The sequence below is a fragment of the Gossypium hirsutum genome, chromosome D02 (assembly GCF_007990345.1).
Source record: "Gossypium hirsutum isolate 1008001.06 chromosome D02, Gossypium_hirsutum_v2.1, whole genome shotgun sequence".
Lineage (NCBI taxonomy): Eukaryota > Viridiplantae > Streptophyta > Magnoliopsida > Malvales > Malvaceae > Gossypium > Gossypium hirsutum.
Window position 1 is genome coordinate 67,838,544 of NC_053438.1, and position 18,059 is coordinate 67,856,602.

An 18,059-nucleotide genomic window follows, 5' to 3' on the forward strand; every position below is an offset into this window, starting at 1 on the left:
ATGAAGTCTCGAAATTCACACCAAAAAAATGAAAAAATTCCCAAGTTGGTAGTTTAAAAAAAATTTAGATATGTGAGGTCGCAAAATTTGATGGCATCAGAAAGTGTGTGGTACCCTATTTGCTAGACAGTTTTGAGGTTTGCTTTACCTCCAAGAAGCTGTCATTTCCGATTTTGTTAACAAAGCACTAACTTAGCCGAAGGAACTAAGGTCTAGGTCTACCACTAGGACTAGGGGCCAACTAGTATGGAGGCTGGGTTAGGATGCTATAGCACCATGCAAAGACCCAGACAACCCCATCCTGAATTTATAAGGATGTGTTGTAGAATATTTAATTAATATAAAATCACTTTTAAATTATTTAAAATTTCATTTAAGCTATCAAGACATTGTATTTTAAATGAAAAAACTCAAATTCGAATTTTAAAGACTATTATTAAGAGCGATAATCATAAATCTTTATAAAATGAATCAATTGAACATTTACAGAAACTTTCCTTAATTAGCCTTCTATTGGACAATAGTACTCATCGATGGCATTGGTACATCATTTTCTTCATTGTTTCAAACAACTTCTGTGCTTTAAATTAATTCCAGATTTCCAGTTTTGTAAGTTTTGCTTTATCTCTCTCTGGAACCCAATACTATCCATCAACACAGTTTTGTGGCAAATTCTAGGAGACCAACACAATACAAGGAATTTGTCCTTCAATTTGGTCTTCACTAAACAACCCCTCCAATTTTTTTTTTTTAAAGATCAATATATAATATTGATGTTTATCCAAATCCAGATAGTATAAGTTTAGTCTTTCTAAATAATTTGGTTATACACAGTTTCCTATAGTAGAGTATGTAACTTTCCAAGTTTCAAGTTTTCTATGATCTACCAATCAAAAATATTATCTTTTAAATTTATCAAACTAGACTACAGGCATCACAGTATAAAGATTTCTCCTAGAAAAACAAACCAGTTAATTCTCAACTCAGCTATGGAAGCAGTTGGTTTATTGTTCCACCTGCTCCTTCTAGGCCTTCTCGTCCATGCAGAGATAAATTTCACGTACAACGGATTCCTCAAAGCAAACGTGACAACGGAAGGAGCTTCATTTATCAAGTCCGATGGGATATTGGCATTAACAAACGATTCAGTGCGACTTATCGGGCATTCTTTCTATCCATCTCCAATACGATTTAAGAAAAGCAATCCCAACAGAACTGAAGCAGCTGTTACATTTAGCACAAACTTTGTATTCTCTATCAGTCCAAAGTACCCTGAGATTGGAGGTCATGGTCTTGCCTTTGTTCTCATGCCTACTGAAAAGCTGAAAAGTCTTCCAAACCAATACTTAGGCCTTCCGAATGACACCGACAATGCTCATTTTTTCGCGGTGGAGTTCGATGTAGTCCAGAACGTTGAACTTCAAGATATCAATGATAACCATGTAGGAATAGATATATCCAGCCTGATATCCAGCATATCTGAGCCAGCTGCTTACTATTCCTCCAATGACAACCGGAGCAACCAGGTTGCTCTCAAGAGTGGGGAACCTGTTCAGGCATGGATTGACTATGACAGCAACAAGATGCTGATGAATGTATCAATATCTCCTTGTGGCATGTTGAGACCTCACCGCCCTTTGATATCATTCCCCATTGATCTCTCATTGGTGCTAGATGAGTATATGCATGTTGGCTTCTCTGCTTCCACTGGCTTGTTGGCGGCCTTACATTATGTACATGGCTGGAGCTTTAGTATTGAGGGAAGGGCACAAGATTTAGATCCAAGAAAGCTCCCATTTCTGAATAGTAAGCCTAGTAAACTGATGCACAGCAAGGGATTTGCAGTAGGTATCACTTTAGCAAGCATTACTCTGATTTTCCTAGCAATCATTGGTGTTATTCAGATCATATTCAGAATCAGAGATGGAGATGAGATTATGGAGGATTGGGAAATCGAATATAGAGCGCATAGATTCAATTACTCCGAGCTCTTCTCTGCAACAAGAGGGTTCAGAGAGAAAAACCTCGTCGGTTCTGGAGGGTTTGGGAGAGTTTATCGGGGGGTGATTCGTAGTACCGGACTAGAAGTGGCAGTTAAGCGGGTCTATAGTGGTTCTCGTCAAGGAATGAGAGAATTTGTTGCTGAAATTACAAGTATGGGGAGGCTTAGGCACCGGAATCTTGTACACTTGCATGGCTGGTGCCGGAAGCAAAACGAGCTCCTTCTTGTTTATGATTACTTCCCCAATGGGAGCCTGGACAAGCTTTTGTATGAAGACGGTCCACTGAAGGGAAAAAACCTTACTTGGGACCAAAGGTACAAGATTTTAACTGGTATTGCACATGCATTGCTATATCTCCATGAAAATTGCAATCAGAGAGTAGTTCATAGAGACGTCAAGCCAAGCAATGTCCTGATAGATGAAGATCTAAACGCAAAGCTCGGGGATTTCGGCCTGGCCAGAACTTACGAACACAATAATGATCCACAGACCACACACATTGTTGGTACACTTGGGTATTTGGCTCCTGAGCTCACAAGGACCGGGAAAGCCACCACAAGTACTGATGTCTATGGTTATGGTACGCTTATGCTTGAAGTTGCCAGCAGAAGAAGACCGATTGAGCCCCAGAGCGGTGCTGATGAACTGGTGCTGGTGGATTGGGCTAGGGAATTGCATTCTCGAGGAGAGATCACCCGAGCCATCGATCCCACACTAAAAAATTATCATTCAGGCGAAGCTCAGCTGGTGCTTACCCTTGGTCTTTTATGCTGTCATCCCCATCCTGATTACAGGCCCACCATGAGAAGAGTCGTGCAACTTCTACTAGGAGATGCCACCCTTCCTCCTCTACCCCATGATATTCATATGGAAGTTCCTATTGCAATAACAGATTATTCGGATACCTTTGGTGATGATTCTGACAATCCTTCTAGCCAAAAAATGTCTTCATCCTCAAGTAAGAATAGTTGGACAATTGGTCACACTACAAGAGTTACCTTCTAGATCATCTTATCATGACAAGGAACCATCAAATATGACTGTAAACCAGAAATGTTGACTTGTGATGAATAACATGGCAACTTGACATATTTCTTTAACTTCAGTTTTCAATCAATCATCCAATTTTCATTGTTCAAGTGCAGTAAATATGTAACCAACTTCTGACTGTAAATTAATCTTCATTGTGTTCAATAAGTTTATGATCATAAGTCCATAAAATATTTTCTTTCAACTTACAGTGTCAAAAAAACAACTATCAAGGGAACTTCTCAAGGAAATAGTTAAGAATAAAATAGATGAAGAAAATACTTTTATACATACAGTGAACCAAAATAGTTGGCATGAGATTATATCAATATTAGTAGATTAAAATATAACAGTAAAAGACAAAATATTCATTAATCAAGTAATTAATTTTTCAAGTAAAAAAATATGATTAATTTAAAAAGAAATTAAAATTATTGATATCCATGTCATTTTCAAGCAAACAATTCTATCCTGCACACACCTAAGTGATTGATTATGTTCTCAAATTTGGACCTGAATCAATCAGCACATGCAGGTGATGAACTTGGTACTTTCTGACACGAACTAAGTTGCTGATGTATTACCTTGAATTTCTCTTTGAGCCTATTAATCTGCAAAATCACCATTCCTTATAACACGTCAATTGGAAACGAAGCATGCCAAGATTAACATTTGTAAAGGACATTAAATAGATTTGGAATAATACCCTTTTGAGATCAATCTCTGTATCTCTCTTTTGTTGGCCCAAAGAGTGTCGCAGATTGCTGATGTTAAATACATTATCCATGTCATCGGAAAATGCAGATTCTAGGTCTTCCCGGAGAAGTGCAGGTAATTTGTCCACAACTGGCATTAGAAGAAAGCAGTTGAACTGCAAAACATTGAGAAAAACAGTGAAGGAAAAAATCAAACCAGACAGTAATGACAAGTTAGTAAATCAAAAATGAGTGTTCCATTTATATGCATTTAGCTAATGAGAAATCAGCTTAGGATGGCAAGTGGCAACAATAGCATAGCATCAAATAATTAGAAACAAAATAAAAATAAGCAAACCTTTAGTTCAGCAGAGGCCAAGAAGTACTCTCTTATGCCATGAAATATCTGTTGTACCAATGCATAAACAATCCTTTCTGATGAAGGACCAAGTCTCCGGTTCCAAAGTGTGCTATCTAGAAGGTCAGCAAGTTTTGTTTCTACTGTCTGAGCAGAAGAGCCTGAATCGATGCCTGAGGATAGAGGAACTTGCTTTATATCTGCTCTTGACTTTGTCTCATGCTTCTCTGCAGCAACAGACCCAGGCAATGACTCTTGGGAATTTCCAGGAGATACAGAATTCACTGCCACACTGGATTGCTCAGTTCCACCAAATGAGTCTAAAAAATGACGTAGCCCAGCCCGATTCTGAAAATTCAACATATGGTGCAAGATGAACAGAGCAACAGCTCAGATGAACCAACAGATCAGAACATATGCATGTCATTCTAAATTCAAGAGTTGATGATAAATCCTAAAGCAACATGGAACAACCAGAAAGAAAATAAACCATCAAAACCATGGAGGAATTGCAAGAATTGTTTTTCTTTAGCAAGCAGTAACAGTAGACACATAATTCTTAAATTGGACATGTGAATCAGCCATGGCCAATTTCACCATCCAAGTCCAGAGATATTAGACTTCTTTATAGTAAATTTTAAGATTAACTTTAGAGGCTTCACTTTCATGAAATAATATGTGCTCATAAGTAACTGACCTTGTTGTGGAGGGACCAGGATACGTAACGGGTTGTGCTTACTAAATCCTCCAAGCATCTGCAGCAAATATAAAACACTGGGTAATATTTGGTGATTAAGAGGCTCCATCATCTTTACTTTATTAATTATTAGAACGTATTTTTATGGCTTAAAACGACCAACAACTTAATATGAGTCAACCAAAAAACACCTCCAAGCAAAATCATTCTTTGTTCAGTACCTCTACTAACAAAAAATTTATACGAATAATGGCAACTGGAATAAATTATCAAACCATGCATCGCAAATTAGCATTAACGAACATAATTGGGTTGCAATAAAGGAAAGTGACCTACTTCTCACGGCAAGCTCTTTCAGTAGATTCAGCAAAGTTGTTGAAAGCGGTAGCAACACGCCTGAGAAACACCTCATGGCCACTTAAAAACTCTCCATCTTTCTGTTGGAAATCAGGAACATTCAAAAGAATAAACCATAATAAAAGAAGTGCAATACTTAATTGCATGAGAGTCCTAGACTCTGGGGAAGGAAAAAAAGCTCACAAACCTGCATAAGATATATGGAGATAGGAAGTAATCTCTTCAGAATGTACAAGAGCCTACAACCCAACTACACAAGGAAAAAAAATATCTCATTTAGGACACTAGTAACAAAATCAAGCAGACAAAATCAAACTTTTATTGTCAAGTTGGTTGTATGATATGATGCCTTGCACCTTTTGACCATGATACATCCTCCCCACTCATATGCCTAGAAAGTAATGACTCATATATCAAGTCAAGGACAATCACATAATGTCCACCTTTTTTTGCCTTATTACAAGTTTGGTTAGAGAGGTAAGAAACTGGAACAAAAGGATACCTTATTACAAAGCCAATGGCACCCGGTTGAAAAACCTACCCTTTATCTGCTTATCAAAGACCCCAAGCAAACACATTCCTCTCCTAAATGTTATCAACCAGTAATTCTTGGTGCAAGAACTAAATGGATCGAGAATCTAACTAAGAGGTTTTCCATCATTTCAAAATCTTAATTTTCAGGTTTTAAAGTATTTCGCAACCATTAATTGAGTTAACAACAAGAAAGCAACAGAGAAACATGAAAAGAAAAAGAATAACTGAAAGGTACAGATAGCTAATATCACTTTTCACCTGATGGAGGAAAGGTTCAAAAGTGTCACGAGCCTTTGAAACCGCTATAACACACGCTGTCCTGATTTCCAAAATAAAAGGTGGAAAAGAAATAATTAGAACTGTTCATTGCACATGAAATGAAAACGAACAATTAGCAACAGAAAGACGATAAGCCATAAGTAGATGCTACCTTGAGTAATTTGTTCCATCATGAATATCTTCGACTCCACAAGCATTGACTATTTCTTCCCTTGTAATTGGTGGGCATTTTATCCCTCCCACAATAAAGCGGAATTCAGCCATGGCACGATGATATTGTGCACCTCCATAAAGACGCATTCCAGAATTCTAAAATACAATGAAACCCACATGAGCAGAATCTGGAAAAATTTTCTAACTCGCAAATTTCCATCCGTTTTATGTATGGGAGGATTAAGGAAGAAAGGAAAATATCTTTTCTAAACCAAGAGATCTATGAATTCTATAGAAAAATCAACTTAATCTAGAGATTAAAGCTCGGGCCAAAAGAAAAGGATTGAGATTGAAGAGAAAAGCAAACTTGATTGGTACATTAGTATAACTAAAACAAGAAATACACTGAAAATTCCAGTTTTCAAGAATATTTGAAGTCAACCATCTCTTTAGCTTACAGGTATTATCTTTACTTAAATTAGAGATTATAAGGTCTGGCCAAACGATAGGATAGAGATTGAAGTGAAAAACAGACTTGATTGGTTACATCATGGACATTAGTACAACTAAGACAAGAAACACATTAAAAAATCCAGGTTTCAAGAATATCTAAAGTTAACCATCTCTTTAGCTTACAGGTATTATCTTATGTGGCAATTGAAGACCATCAGCACCCACAAATGCTCCTCCATTAGTTCTCTCATCTACTAGTGTTTCCCCTGTAATAAGTCACATTGCATTACTGTTAGTGATCCAACATCACAACCGAGAACAACTTAATTTAAAAAAACAAGTGATATCTTCCAAAGAAATATTTTAAGTACCAAATTTATCTGGAGGTGCAACAACTGTCCCTTTCAGTAGCAATGACAACTAAGAAATAAAGCGTATTTAAGTCAGAATGCATAACATGAACTGGAATGACAATTTTGAACTTAATGTCAATGTCTTCTATATTTATTTGAATTTGTATGTAAAATTTCACTGATTCAAAGGAACGGTATTTAAATCCTGACATGACCTTTAAAGTTTCCCACCTTATTTGCAAAGCAAGCTGAAATAAGATACGCATGCAACAGACAGAAAGACATGATAATACATAAAAACCTTGGTTAGGAATAGATCATGAAAAGCTCTTCCTTTTTCCCTCAATTTCACTTCATCCAAAGTGCTGCATGTGAAGAAAATAACGAAAAGATTATGGTGAAGAAGAAACTGAAAGCAACACAACCAGATATATAGGATTGAACCAAGCTCTATAAAACAATAATAATAACAGTAAAACCAATAATATATATTTGATTCTGCACACTGCAGATCATCATCTTATTTAAGTGGTCAAACAGCTTTAATAAAATCCATCAAAATTGCTAAAAGAAAAAAGTTCAGCAAGAACCTGAGTTCTTTATTTATTTCTGTCAACTTTCTTGTGGTGCTGTGGTACTCCTTCTCAAGAAGTGGAATGATCGAAGGAACGCTATCCATATACCTTGCAATTATATATTTCCAAATTTAATTTGCACAGTACAGTCTCAATATCCTTGTTTTAAGTTTATCTGAATGGGAAAAAGCAGCATCATACCTTTTCTGTAACAATTCTTCTAGAAAATGCCTAAGTTTGCTTACACCTATTCTACTTCTTTCTTGCTTTGACAATTGTCGACCTAATTTCTCCTCCAAAGATGCTATGTCTTGCACCTCTCTAGATATTATTGCCTACATTAGAAATCAAAGAGTGGGGAATGAATGGATCAACCAGGTTTAAATCCCAATACACCATAGTGTACAGCATCAAGATAGTTAATATTTTAGATTTATTGACTACTTCAAAAAAAAAAAAAATCCTTAAGCTCTTTGTGTTATGCCCGTTTTAGGGATGACGCTTTAAAGACTTCCCACAGAAAACTAGACTACCCACCATAAAACGAAGGAAACAAATATTAAGAAGCACAAGTTACAAAAGAAGCAGAAACTTCTCAGTATCATAACCAACTCCATGACTTTACTGCAAGCAAAAGCAAACCTGTTTAAACTCATCATTCGATCTGTAAACGGAGTCATGCTCGGAACCAACTCTTCCTGAAGGCACTGATGTAAAGAACGGAGAGTCACCCAATATGAAGCCATCAAGTGTACATGCAGGTGGAGAGAGAAAAACTTCCACATCTGAAGACCGTGCAAACTGAGGAATCTTGGTATCAAGCTTGGTAGAGACAACAACAGTTCTTGAAAGCTCTGGATCAATCTAACCAAGTATCAACCAACAAAATGTTAAGCTATGCAACATCGTCAGAACCAAAATACAAAAATTTAAATGAATCAAATCCTTTCTTTGCAACTACAAGAGGTAGTTCATAACACCAGAAAACTAAACAGCTAAAGCTAACAGTATCTGTAAATAGGAATGTCATAGATCATATTAGCTGCTAGATTACTTTAAAGCATTGCATCAACCAAACAACTCAAAAGTGCGTTGGCTTTGATCCTCTTAAGAACTAGTAACCTGTCTCACATTCTCAACCCTGCATTCTTTGAGCTAAAAAGTTAACACTTATAAGCAGTTGGCAGGAAAATTACATACTTGCATTACAACTCTTCTTGTCATTGCATTACTCCAGTCACTACAATCTTCGAGACATAATATAATGAACTCCTTATGCTGCATTTTTTTTCTCACTATGGACTCCACAGCACGCGCTTGGCTCTGCTTGAATATCACCGCTCGTCACCAGTACAACCATCACATTACAGAAATGTAAGAAACAAAATTAAGTAGAAACGCTTGGTGGGTTGAGAAAACACCTGCAAAGCACGATTCTTTCGAGCCGGAGCAGGAGCAATAAGCCCAGGAGTATCAATAATAGTCAAATTGGGACAGTGTTTGTATTTCACTTTAATGATGATTTCTTTAGCTGAGAATTGACATGGCTCACGTTCCAACCTCATATTTTCAGCTTCAATGTAGGCCTAAAATGGAAAATCACAGTGATAGGTTCATTTAAAAAATTTAAACTCGAATTGCAGATAGAAAGAGAGAAAAAATAATGGGAAAAGAAATCGTATAAGAAAACCTGAATATCGGCGAGAGACTTTTCGTGGGCGAGAGTGGGGTCATCGTCAGAGACGAGATGACACAATGGGACGTCGCAAAGAGGGTCGTAAGACATATGAAGAGTGATGGGCCGGCGAGTCTTTGTTCCGCCGCCGACGTGGTTGAATTGGAAGCCCATGAGTGCTTCGACCAACGCACTTTTGCCGTCCGTTTGGTGTCCAACGACTAACACAGCCGGCGCGTCGAAGGGAGCCTCTAGCTCTTGAGCTAGACCGTGAAGCTCGTTGTAGGCCTCGTAGAGAGTTGAGTGTGGGTTCAGTGTTTCTTCCTCCATTTCAGTTTCTATTTTACTTGCTTAGTCCTAAGCCTTAGGCTTAGCCACTGCTCTGCTTCACAGTAGTCACTGTAGGGTGAATGAAAGCGAAACTACCTTTTTTTGGCTTTCAGCTTAGCGGAAATGGATGACTTGAATGCGCTATTCGTCAAATCTTCACCGCAATCCCCCTGGATGATGTGCCACACGGCAGAATTTTATTGTTGTGTTTTTTTTTCTTTTTCCAGCTAATTGGGGTTTATGACTGATATTTCAATTTATTGTAATTGTTTTACCATCAGGCATCAATTCACCCTTCATTTGGTTATTAAATTATTAAACCATATTTTTATATACAGATAAAGAGCGATCATCGTCTTCTATGTTTTTGTCTTTTATTTATACGATAAATCCATAAATTTGGGAAATTTTTTAGTACAATTTCGTGAAATTTGTAGACTTCACAAGTAATGTTAAGTCTGACAAGTATCTTATAGAGTGTAATAAAATATTAAAAAAATACATGTTAATTTTGTAAAGTTGTTTATTAATATATAGTAATTTGATATGTCAAATTAAGCTCTTTAAAACACTCTACAAGCTTATTCTCAAGCAATTTAAGTATTATTTTCTATATTTTGTTAATATTTTGTTTTAACCATGGGAAACATAACAAGATGTTTGAGTTGTTGTAGAGAGGTGACAATAGTCTAGCCTCGAGGAAAATAATATTCAATGTGTGTGTCACAATATTGATGCTATGGAAGTCGCGACACCAAGTCCCTTTACCTTGAGGGTGCAAAACTTCAACAAGAAATCAACCTAGAGCCGATTGTCGAAAAAGTAGACACCAAGCCTCCAAGATCATGATATCCTTGAAAGTGTTAAAAGTGGAAAAATTGTGGTCAACACCTGTAATGTCACGACACCAAAGAACCCCTACAACCACTAGTGCACCACTGTCAAGGATATTGTGATACTCAAGCCTAGGTGCAGCGAGACCGAAGCCTGACAGGTGAAAAACTGCAAGGGAATATTTTGTCCAAATAAACTTTAAGTCACTTTTCACTACTTTATAAACTTTCAAGGAAAGATTTTTGTTAACTGAACATCTAAATTTATAAATTACTTGAGTTGGATTTAAAAAAGAATTGAATTTGAACTATCAAAGGGAGAAGAACTTAAATAAACTAATACTTTAGACAAATAATTCACAAGTCTAATCTAATCTTTTTTTATATACATGTGCGGATGAATTAACAGAAAATGAAGTTTTTTTTTAAAAATATTTGTGGGACTAAGCTGCTTTTTTGAATATTTCTAAGATTAGGCCGATTTTTGAAAATGCGCTGAGCTGGATGCATTTTCAGCATAAGTTGCAAGAAAACGCTTCCAGCTAAATGCGCTTTACTGCTTTATCAGCAAAACACTTCTAGCTGGACACTTTTTTCCTAACGCTACCTTCAACAGGCAAATTCTAACGACTACTTCCCCCACCCCCCATGGTAAAAAAAAGACCTATTTAAAAGCCTCTCTATTCCCTTTTTTTTTTCAATTCACTCTCAATTCTCTTTCAATTCTCTCTAATTCTTTCTCAATTCACTCTCAATTTTCTCACTTTTTATTAAATTTGTCTTAAGTTTTTTTATTATTTAATTTTGTGTTATGAAATTTAATCGTTTTTTTTTATTCTTAATGATCAATTCTCTTATTTGTTTAATGACAACCACATTTCGGTCTTCCAATTGCAAATGGTAAGAATATATTTATATTATTTTTAATCTAGTTTAATTACATTATTAAGTTGTTATACTAAAATTTAAAATTTTGCATGTTTTTTATAATTAGGTGGAAGATTAGATTTTGGAGACATATATTCGCAATCTATCTGCTCCATCCATTGGCTTTAATCAAACCATACTTGAGAGATGCAGGATTCTTTCACATGACTCGTATGCTTGGGGGTGTAAATTGGATCCCACACTTGCCAATGCGTTGGTGAATAGATGGAAACCCGGGACACACATATTTCAACTTCTATGCGGCAAGTGTACAATCACACTGGAGGACGTGCAATTACAGCTCAAGTGTACAACCCCCTAGCAAGTCCAGGGTCTTCATCGGTGAAGGTTGTACTAAGTACATCATCCTTTCTTGTATAGTTGTCGGTACAACCAAAATCACCTATGGATTGCCAATCGGTGTAACTTGATGACATACCCCTGTAAGTATCCCCAGGGTAGAACATTGGACTCGCGAAGTTGAAATCAAAACCACTAACAGAATATTGTGCTGGAGTGTAGAAGTCTCGATTACTGCCATATCCCGACTGTTGGACGTTTTGTCTGTCGCGATAAAAATCTAGGGATGAAATCGATGAGTGTTTTCCCATTGATGATTCCAGGATATCATAATGAGAGCTTTCTAACAAAGTCGTGAACCCACTGCATAACCATGTCGTTAGACTCTCAGCTTCCTCTTTTGTTCCAACCTTTCGAATTGGAACAGATATCGACCTCCGTTTGGCTTCACCTGTGTTGCCAAACTCCGCATATAACTCGAGTATTGGGCCTTCGACATCAAAAACCTCATATTTGACGGGGTTTGTCGACGCTAAATATCTATATTTCAAGGACGATACTCTCATCTAGGTGGATCCAATGACTTTCTGCCTAATTCTTCTATGGAGTTTCGACAATTGTATGTTCAAGTTGAAAGCCAACCGTGCTGTGTACACTGATGAAAAAATGACTTTAACATCGATGTCACAAATTGCACAATAGAATTAACTCGTCTACTCATTTCGAACCAAATAACTTATTTCACATGTTTAAAACAAAACATTATGCAAAAAAATAAAGAGTAGTAATTATCCATTAACAACAAAAATTGAAACTTCCATGATATAATTACGTGTTTGCTCAAAATTTTGCCTTATCGAATGTCTTGTGAAATTCACCTTCTTGCGTTTCAGTACGCTCAAATTTTCCTTATGGCGTCACCAGCTAAACTCCTAATCCATTTATACAACTTTTGCCTCAGTAGCATGACCTGCAAAAATATTATCCCAAGAATCCCAGGATATTTGAAGGATTCCCGCGTGAGGAAATGTTTCAGGGCGGGTTGATAATAGGAGAGTAAAAGCACTCCCTGCAAGGCGCACTTTGAGTAAATTGGATTGGAAGTGCGCCCAATTGGACGCGTTTTCAGTGACATGTAAATTTAAATGATTTGACAATATTTTTTAATATAAAAATATTTATTATAATAAAATTGATAATAAATTAGGGATATTGAAATTAAAACATTAACAATAAATATTTCATTTATAAAAGAATAAACTTAATTTTCTTGATATTTATACTAGTCTTCTTTCCTAGAATAAAAATTTTGCGTTGATTTTTTTTCTTTTAATTTTTAATGCTTTTATAAAATACTTTATTGTTAATTATTAAAATGAATGTTGGATTGATCTTTTTCAATCTTCAAATCGTAAAATCAATATTGAATGACAAATTTCAATAGAAATCATTGGCAAAATTCAATCAAATTTAAAGTTTAATTGTAAAATTCAAACACATCAAAAGGAAGAGTATCAAATTTGTCCTTAATTTCAAATTACAATAAAAAAAATATGAATTAAAATAAAATATTTTGACAAATTTTAATAATATCTACTTAATTTCAAATTTTAATAATATTTTGACTCGACCCATAAACACATCTAATCATGAAAAGAAAATTCTCGCATCAACTTTGGCATAAAACAATTAGGGTCATTTAGATCACAAAATATTAGATTATCGATGAAATCTTACATTCTCTAATCACATGATCGCGTTTGGTTCAACAAACATTACCTTTAGTTGATAATATAATATTATCAACAATGCCAAATTTTAGTAATATAGGGATAATCTTAATACCATATGTTTATGGGTAATTATTTGATACACCACTAGTGGAGAGTTTTTCAACTCCACCAATAAAAATATAAAAAAATAATTACCTAAATAAATATAATACTTGTTAGACCTTTGATCCATTTGTAAAATTTAAAAAACTGTATTGATAATATATCAAATAATTTTCCTACCTTTAAAGTTATTCGGTAATTTTATTGTATTTATTAAGTAATCTTGTGAGTTTAATCCATTTTCATGAAAACAAAAATACTAAATGTTAATGAATCAAATTCTATTTTTTTTTTCTAATATTTTCTTTTAATTAACGTTTCAACTTTATTTATTTATTTATTATAAATGAGATTTGTCTACTACTATTATCATTATATAATTACATTCCATCCATTATAGTATATTAATTTTTACAAAATTGAAAAAGATTCATTTACATCAATATAAAACTCAAGTAATTTTATATATTTTTGTAATTTTTCTATGATTAATATTGTAACAATCCAATCGTTAAATTTACTAATATAGTTAAACTTGTCATGCATGTAAAACTTTATCTTAATTTGATATCTCTATTATATAGGTTCAAAATATTACCTTTATTAATATATATTTAATGATTGAAAATTTAAAATTAAATATGTAGATAGACATTTTTAATTTAATCCAAAAAGAATTGATACAATATTTGGGGTAGGGAATGGGGTAAAACTAGGTTTGAACTCATGCCAAATGGGTATCTGACAAGAACTTTAACCACCGCTACATACAAGTCAAGATTAATTTAGTCAAAGTTTAACATACATAATCTACAAAAATATATAAAACATGATAGTCAAATTGTTAACATATCAATAAATATTTTTATATTATCTTATATTTTATTAGCTAAATAATAAAATTACCGGTCGAGTCTTAGCTTGATTGGCATTGACATTGTTACCCGTACAAGAAAACATGGATTCAAGTGCATAAATCAAATAAGATAACTTGGCAGTTAAGTAATCTAAACAAAGAGTAATCATATTACCAAATGTAATCAAACATTTCTATAACCCAAACACCCCTTAAAACGCTACTATCTTAGTTGTCGGAACAAAAATTAAGTGGAAGATCTTCAAGTCATGAGCCGCTAAGTAGGGGTGTTCATTCGATTAACCGACCCGAAATAACATTAACCGAAATAACCGACCTTTCAAAATCTTTAACCGTTAACCGAACTGAATTTTTTTTCAAAAAAATTAACGAAACCGAAAATTATATGTTTTTTTATTTTTGGTTAAAAATTAACCGAATTACCCGAATTAACTAAATTAACCAAATTGAATCACTACATAATTAAATTATTTTTAGACTTTTAGACTTTAGTTTTAGTCTTAGTTTTAAAATTTTATTTTTATTTATTAAATTATTTGTAATTTAATTTTATGATTGGGTTGGATTGGGTCATTGGGTTGGGTTGAATACTTGGGTTTAGATTTGGTTTAGGTGAATAGTGGGCCTATTTATATATTATAATTTTATTTATTAATTTTTTCGGTTAACCGAAAAAATTCGGTTAACCGACCGATTTCGAATCGAATTAACCGTTAACCAAAAAATTAAAAAATAATTAACCGACCCTCGACCTAAAAAATTCGGTTAACCGACCGATTAACCGAATTCGGTTGGTTAACCGAATTTTTTCGGTTTTACTCGAATTTTGCACACCCCTACCGCTAAGTGAGCTCTGAAATGAAAGTACAAACAGCAATAACCAAGATGTAGAGCTAAAAATAAGCCAGGGTGCCGAAAAAAATAGTACTTGAACAAATACACTAGAACCTGGAAAGAAAGTTGATTAATGTTTCTGTTACTGTTGCTGTTAAACAGTTAGACAGTAGCAACTAACTCACGAGAAATCAATCTTTCTCTGAAAATTCCTTTTAGTTTTCCTTTATTTTCTCAGTATCCAAACATAATCCTTGACTCGTTTATCAAGAATCTAACAAATCTGACCGAAAATTAGAACAAAAAAAAACTTTATGGTCTTGGTTTGTAAGTTCTACTGTAATGGTTATGGAAAGCTGTTTATGTTTACTCCTCAATGTTGAGTAGATGACCAAAATTTCTACAGTTTGGTACTAATAGCAAGAAAATATTGATTATACCTTGATCCAAAGCTGAGAATCAAAAAGAGATCATTACTCTGGACAAATGGCAGAAAACACTGGCAACCTTTTCTTTGTAGCAGGAGCATGGAGAACATTGTCGATGTATGCATCGATGTTCCCCTTTGATGGTGTTTGGCCAGGAAAGGATGGCAAGGTAACATCAATGCGATCATCTTGAGGTGACCAGTTGGACCCATTGGTGAAAGTGGTGGCACTCGTATCAGGTCTGATGGTGGAGGTGGAGGTGGAGGTGGAGGTGGAGGTGGAGGTGGGGTTGATCTTGCTGGTTTTAGTGTTACGTTTCATCGTGAAGTTGGTATTCAAGCGGGTGATTTCAGGTTGGACAGTGGAGAGGGAGTTGATGATTGTCTCTTCAGGCTTGATAGTAGTGCTGAAGCTTGGGCCTGTGTAACCAGGGTTGGCAAATGAGTCCTTTTGGGTTATAAAAGCAGCCGTTTCAGTGACTGGATGCAAAAGGCGAGGTTTTGAGCTGTATGCGTTCGACACGGTGCTCCCGTATGTCTTGTATTGTGCCTAAGCAACTCAGAGAGAAACGGGCAATGACCTTCTAGCATTTAAGTACACCAATGTTTAAACAAGCATAAAACGGGTGGTTAAAGTTGGATCAGATTATGAAAAGGCAGTTCTGGTTAAATAAAATAAAATCACTGGACTATAACATCTTCACTGGAAGAGGTTGGGAAGCAATGTAAATTGTACAGCAAGAACATGGCAATTGAAATTTGCCACACCTCGTGGTAGAAAACATGCGCCTCATATTCAGTTGGCATCTAATGAAATTAAAAGTTCCTAGTTTATGCCTACAAGCTAACATTCACATTTACTATCTAAAATAATTGAATCGTTTTTCAACGAGTCAAATCTTGACTTTTTGGTTTTTTCTCAATCTATTTCCAATTTTCTTGTCAAAAGAAAACTGGAGAAAGTGACCCATTAACCCAAAGTCAACAAATACAAAAAAACCAATTGATTGGTCATTCACAATATCTCTCCGAAACAGGTGCCAAAAACAGATTCTTACAGCTCAAGTCCACTAAATCATCAAGTTAAATAGACAATGACACCAAAATAGAAGAGCTAAGACAAATCAGACCAAAATAAAATCTCCCTCTTATTCTTTTTCTTTAAATTGGTTTAAAGTGTCGATGCTCGAACTTTTTAAGTCGAAGATGCTACTTAAATCATCTACCAAATGGAATTATTAGCGAAACTAGAACCCTGATGCTTGCCAACAAGCAATCAACTGAACCTCCTTCATTTTGCAAAAAGGTTCAGAAAACTAAACAAAGAATTAATGCAAAATATCATCATTTTAGTATCCAAGAAATAGCATAGGCGGAGTTTTATTATAACATTTACGTAATCATGAACTTTCAATCATATTAGACAATGCAGCAGAGAAATATACCTGACACTTGGATCCGTATCGGCAATGGCCAAACTCTTCCCAAGCCCTGCAAATCTCTGATTTGTAGTAACCAACACTTCCCGAAGACGACGAAGAACCAGATCCTACAATGTTACTATCAGAAGCAACAAGAACTTCGTCCATGACAAGCACATCTTTCTCCACCACCTTCAGTGGCGTCTTCTCCGACTGTGGTGAAACCGATGATCTGAAGCTGCTTTTCCCGGAGGAGCTGCTGTTGCCACAACTGGAGAGAGAATTGGAGCGTAGGTACTTTATGAGGTTCTCAGGTGATGAATAGTAGCTGCCACGGCTTCTTGCTGGAGTCATCAGCTTCGGAATGTTGCTGTTTTTTAGGACGTTGAGTTTGTTGTTTTCATTGTAGAACGAGTCCATTGAGTTTAAATTTCTGCATTTCGTATTAATCATCAATTACCAGCAAAAGAAAATGTGAATTACACTTGAAATTTAGACGCAAGGTCTAAGGATTTTAAATTAAGAACGGAGTTATTTTTCTGGTGATTTTTCTCTTCTATTTTAAAAGTTTTAATTCCCGCCAAAAAAGGTTAATGATCAGTTTTTTTAAGCAACACACTCGAATCAATGGTTAAAGTGAATTATACTTTTCCCTCGAAATTCAAATTTCTGAAAAGAAAAAAATACATATATATTGAAGGAAAATAATAACAGAGGAGAAATTTTGACGAACATTGCATTATAAATAGAAAAGGAGAAACAGATCAAACTGAAGGTGAGGAAAAGGATTCAAAGCAGAAAAAGTCATTGCAATTCAACCAATTCGATCCTAAACTAAAAAGTTGCAGCAAAACAATATATCAAAGAATTGCGCATTCAATTCAAATCTAAAAGTTGGAAGTCATTATATTAAATACATAACCTAATAAAAAGCATGAGAATCGAAGAATGAAAATGGAGATAGAAATTCGAAGTGAAAATTTACCTAAAAACGAGTGGCTTTAGAGAATTCAAAAGGTGAAAGGCGAAGGTTGAATCTTCAGAAGTGAAAGTCAAAAAAACGAACCTGTTTCTCTGTATGGGTGTGTATATATACTGTTAGTGTTACTGTGTT

The 18,059-nt window shown here is 35.1% G+C and overlaps 3 protein-coding genes across 4 annotated transcripts; 1 reads left to right on the top strand and 2 right to left on the bottom strand.

Moving 5' to 3' along the window:
* Positions 1–746: 746 nt before the first annotated feature.
* LOC107940737 (L-type lectin-domain containing receptor kinase SIT2) lies at positions 747–3,383 on the top strand. The gene has a single exon (XM_016874184.2). It carries the CDS (start codon positions 879–881, stop codon positions 3,006–3,008), a length of 2,130 nt encoding a protein of 709 aa, XP_016729673.2. The 5' UTR covers positions 747–878; the 3' UTR covers positions 3,009–3,383.
* LOC107940744 (dynamin-like protein ARC5) lies at positions 3,380–9,793 on the bottom strand. 2 transcript variants are annotated; one of them, XM_016874190.2, is made up of 17 exons: positions 9,177–9,793; positions 8,908–9,072; positions 8,687–8,809; positions 8,129–8,350; positions 7,688–7,821; positions 7,502–7,594; positions 7,213–7,276; positions 6,930–6,978; positions 6,742–6,824; positions 6,104–6,261; positions 5,932–5,992; positions 5,327–5,389; positions 5,119–5,219; positions 4,783–4,840; positions 4,086–4,433; positions 3,739–3,903; positions 3,380–3,643 (listed from the first exon to the last, which is right to left on the bottom strand). In XM_016874190.2, exons 1-17 carry the CDS (start codon positions 9,489–9,491, stop codon positions 3,551–3,553), a joined length of 2,295 nt encoding a protein of 764 aa, XP_016729679.2. In that variant the 5' UTR covers positions 9,492–9,793; the 3' UTR covers positions 3,380–3,550. The 2 variants fall into 2 exon arrangements, with proteins under 2 accessions (XP_016729679.2, XP_040945024.1); XM_041089090.1 differs by having other exon boundaries at positions 8,687–8,812; positions 9,177–9,682.
* A 5,501-nt stretch (positions 9,794–15,294) lies between these two features.
* Positions 15,295–18,055, bottom strand: LOC121214815 (mRNA decay activator protein ZFP36L2). The gene is made up of 2 exons (XM_041089091.1): positions 17,931–18,055; positions 15,295–17,378 (listed from the first exon to the last, which is right to left on the bottom strand). The coding sequence occupies exon 2, from the start codon at positions 17,363–17,365 to the stop codon at positions 16,925–16,927; it is 441 nt and encodes a 146-aa protein (XP_040945025.1). The 5' UTR covers positions 17,366–17,378; positions 17,931–18,055; the 3' UTR covers positions 15,295–16,924.
* Positions 18,056–18,059: the final 4 nt, after the last annotated feature.

Coding starts and splice junctions, on each gene's coding strand:
- LOC107940737 (XM_016874184.2), top strand. CDS start 879: ATGATCTACCAATCAAAAATATTATCTTTTAAATTTATCAAACTAGAC.
- LOC107940744 (XM_041089090.1), bottom strand. CDS start 9,491: ATGGAGGAAGAAACACTGAACCCACACTCAACTCTCTACGAGGCCTAC. Junction 7,822..8,128: donor CGAATGATGAGTTTAAACAG/GTTTGCTTTTGC, acceptor TTTCTAATGTAG/GCAATAATATCTAGAGAGGT. Junction 6,262..6,741: donor TGCCACATAAGATAATACCT/GTAAGCTAAAGA, acceptor ATTGTATTTTAG/AATTCTGGAATGCGTCTTTA.
- LOC121214815 (XM_041089091.1), bottom strand. CDS start 17,365: ATGGACTCGTTCTACAATGAAAACAACAAACTCAACGTCCTAAAAAAC.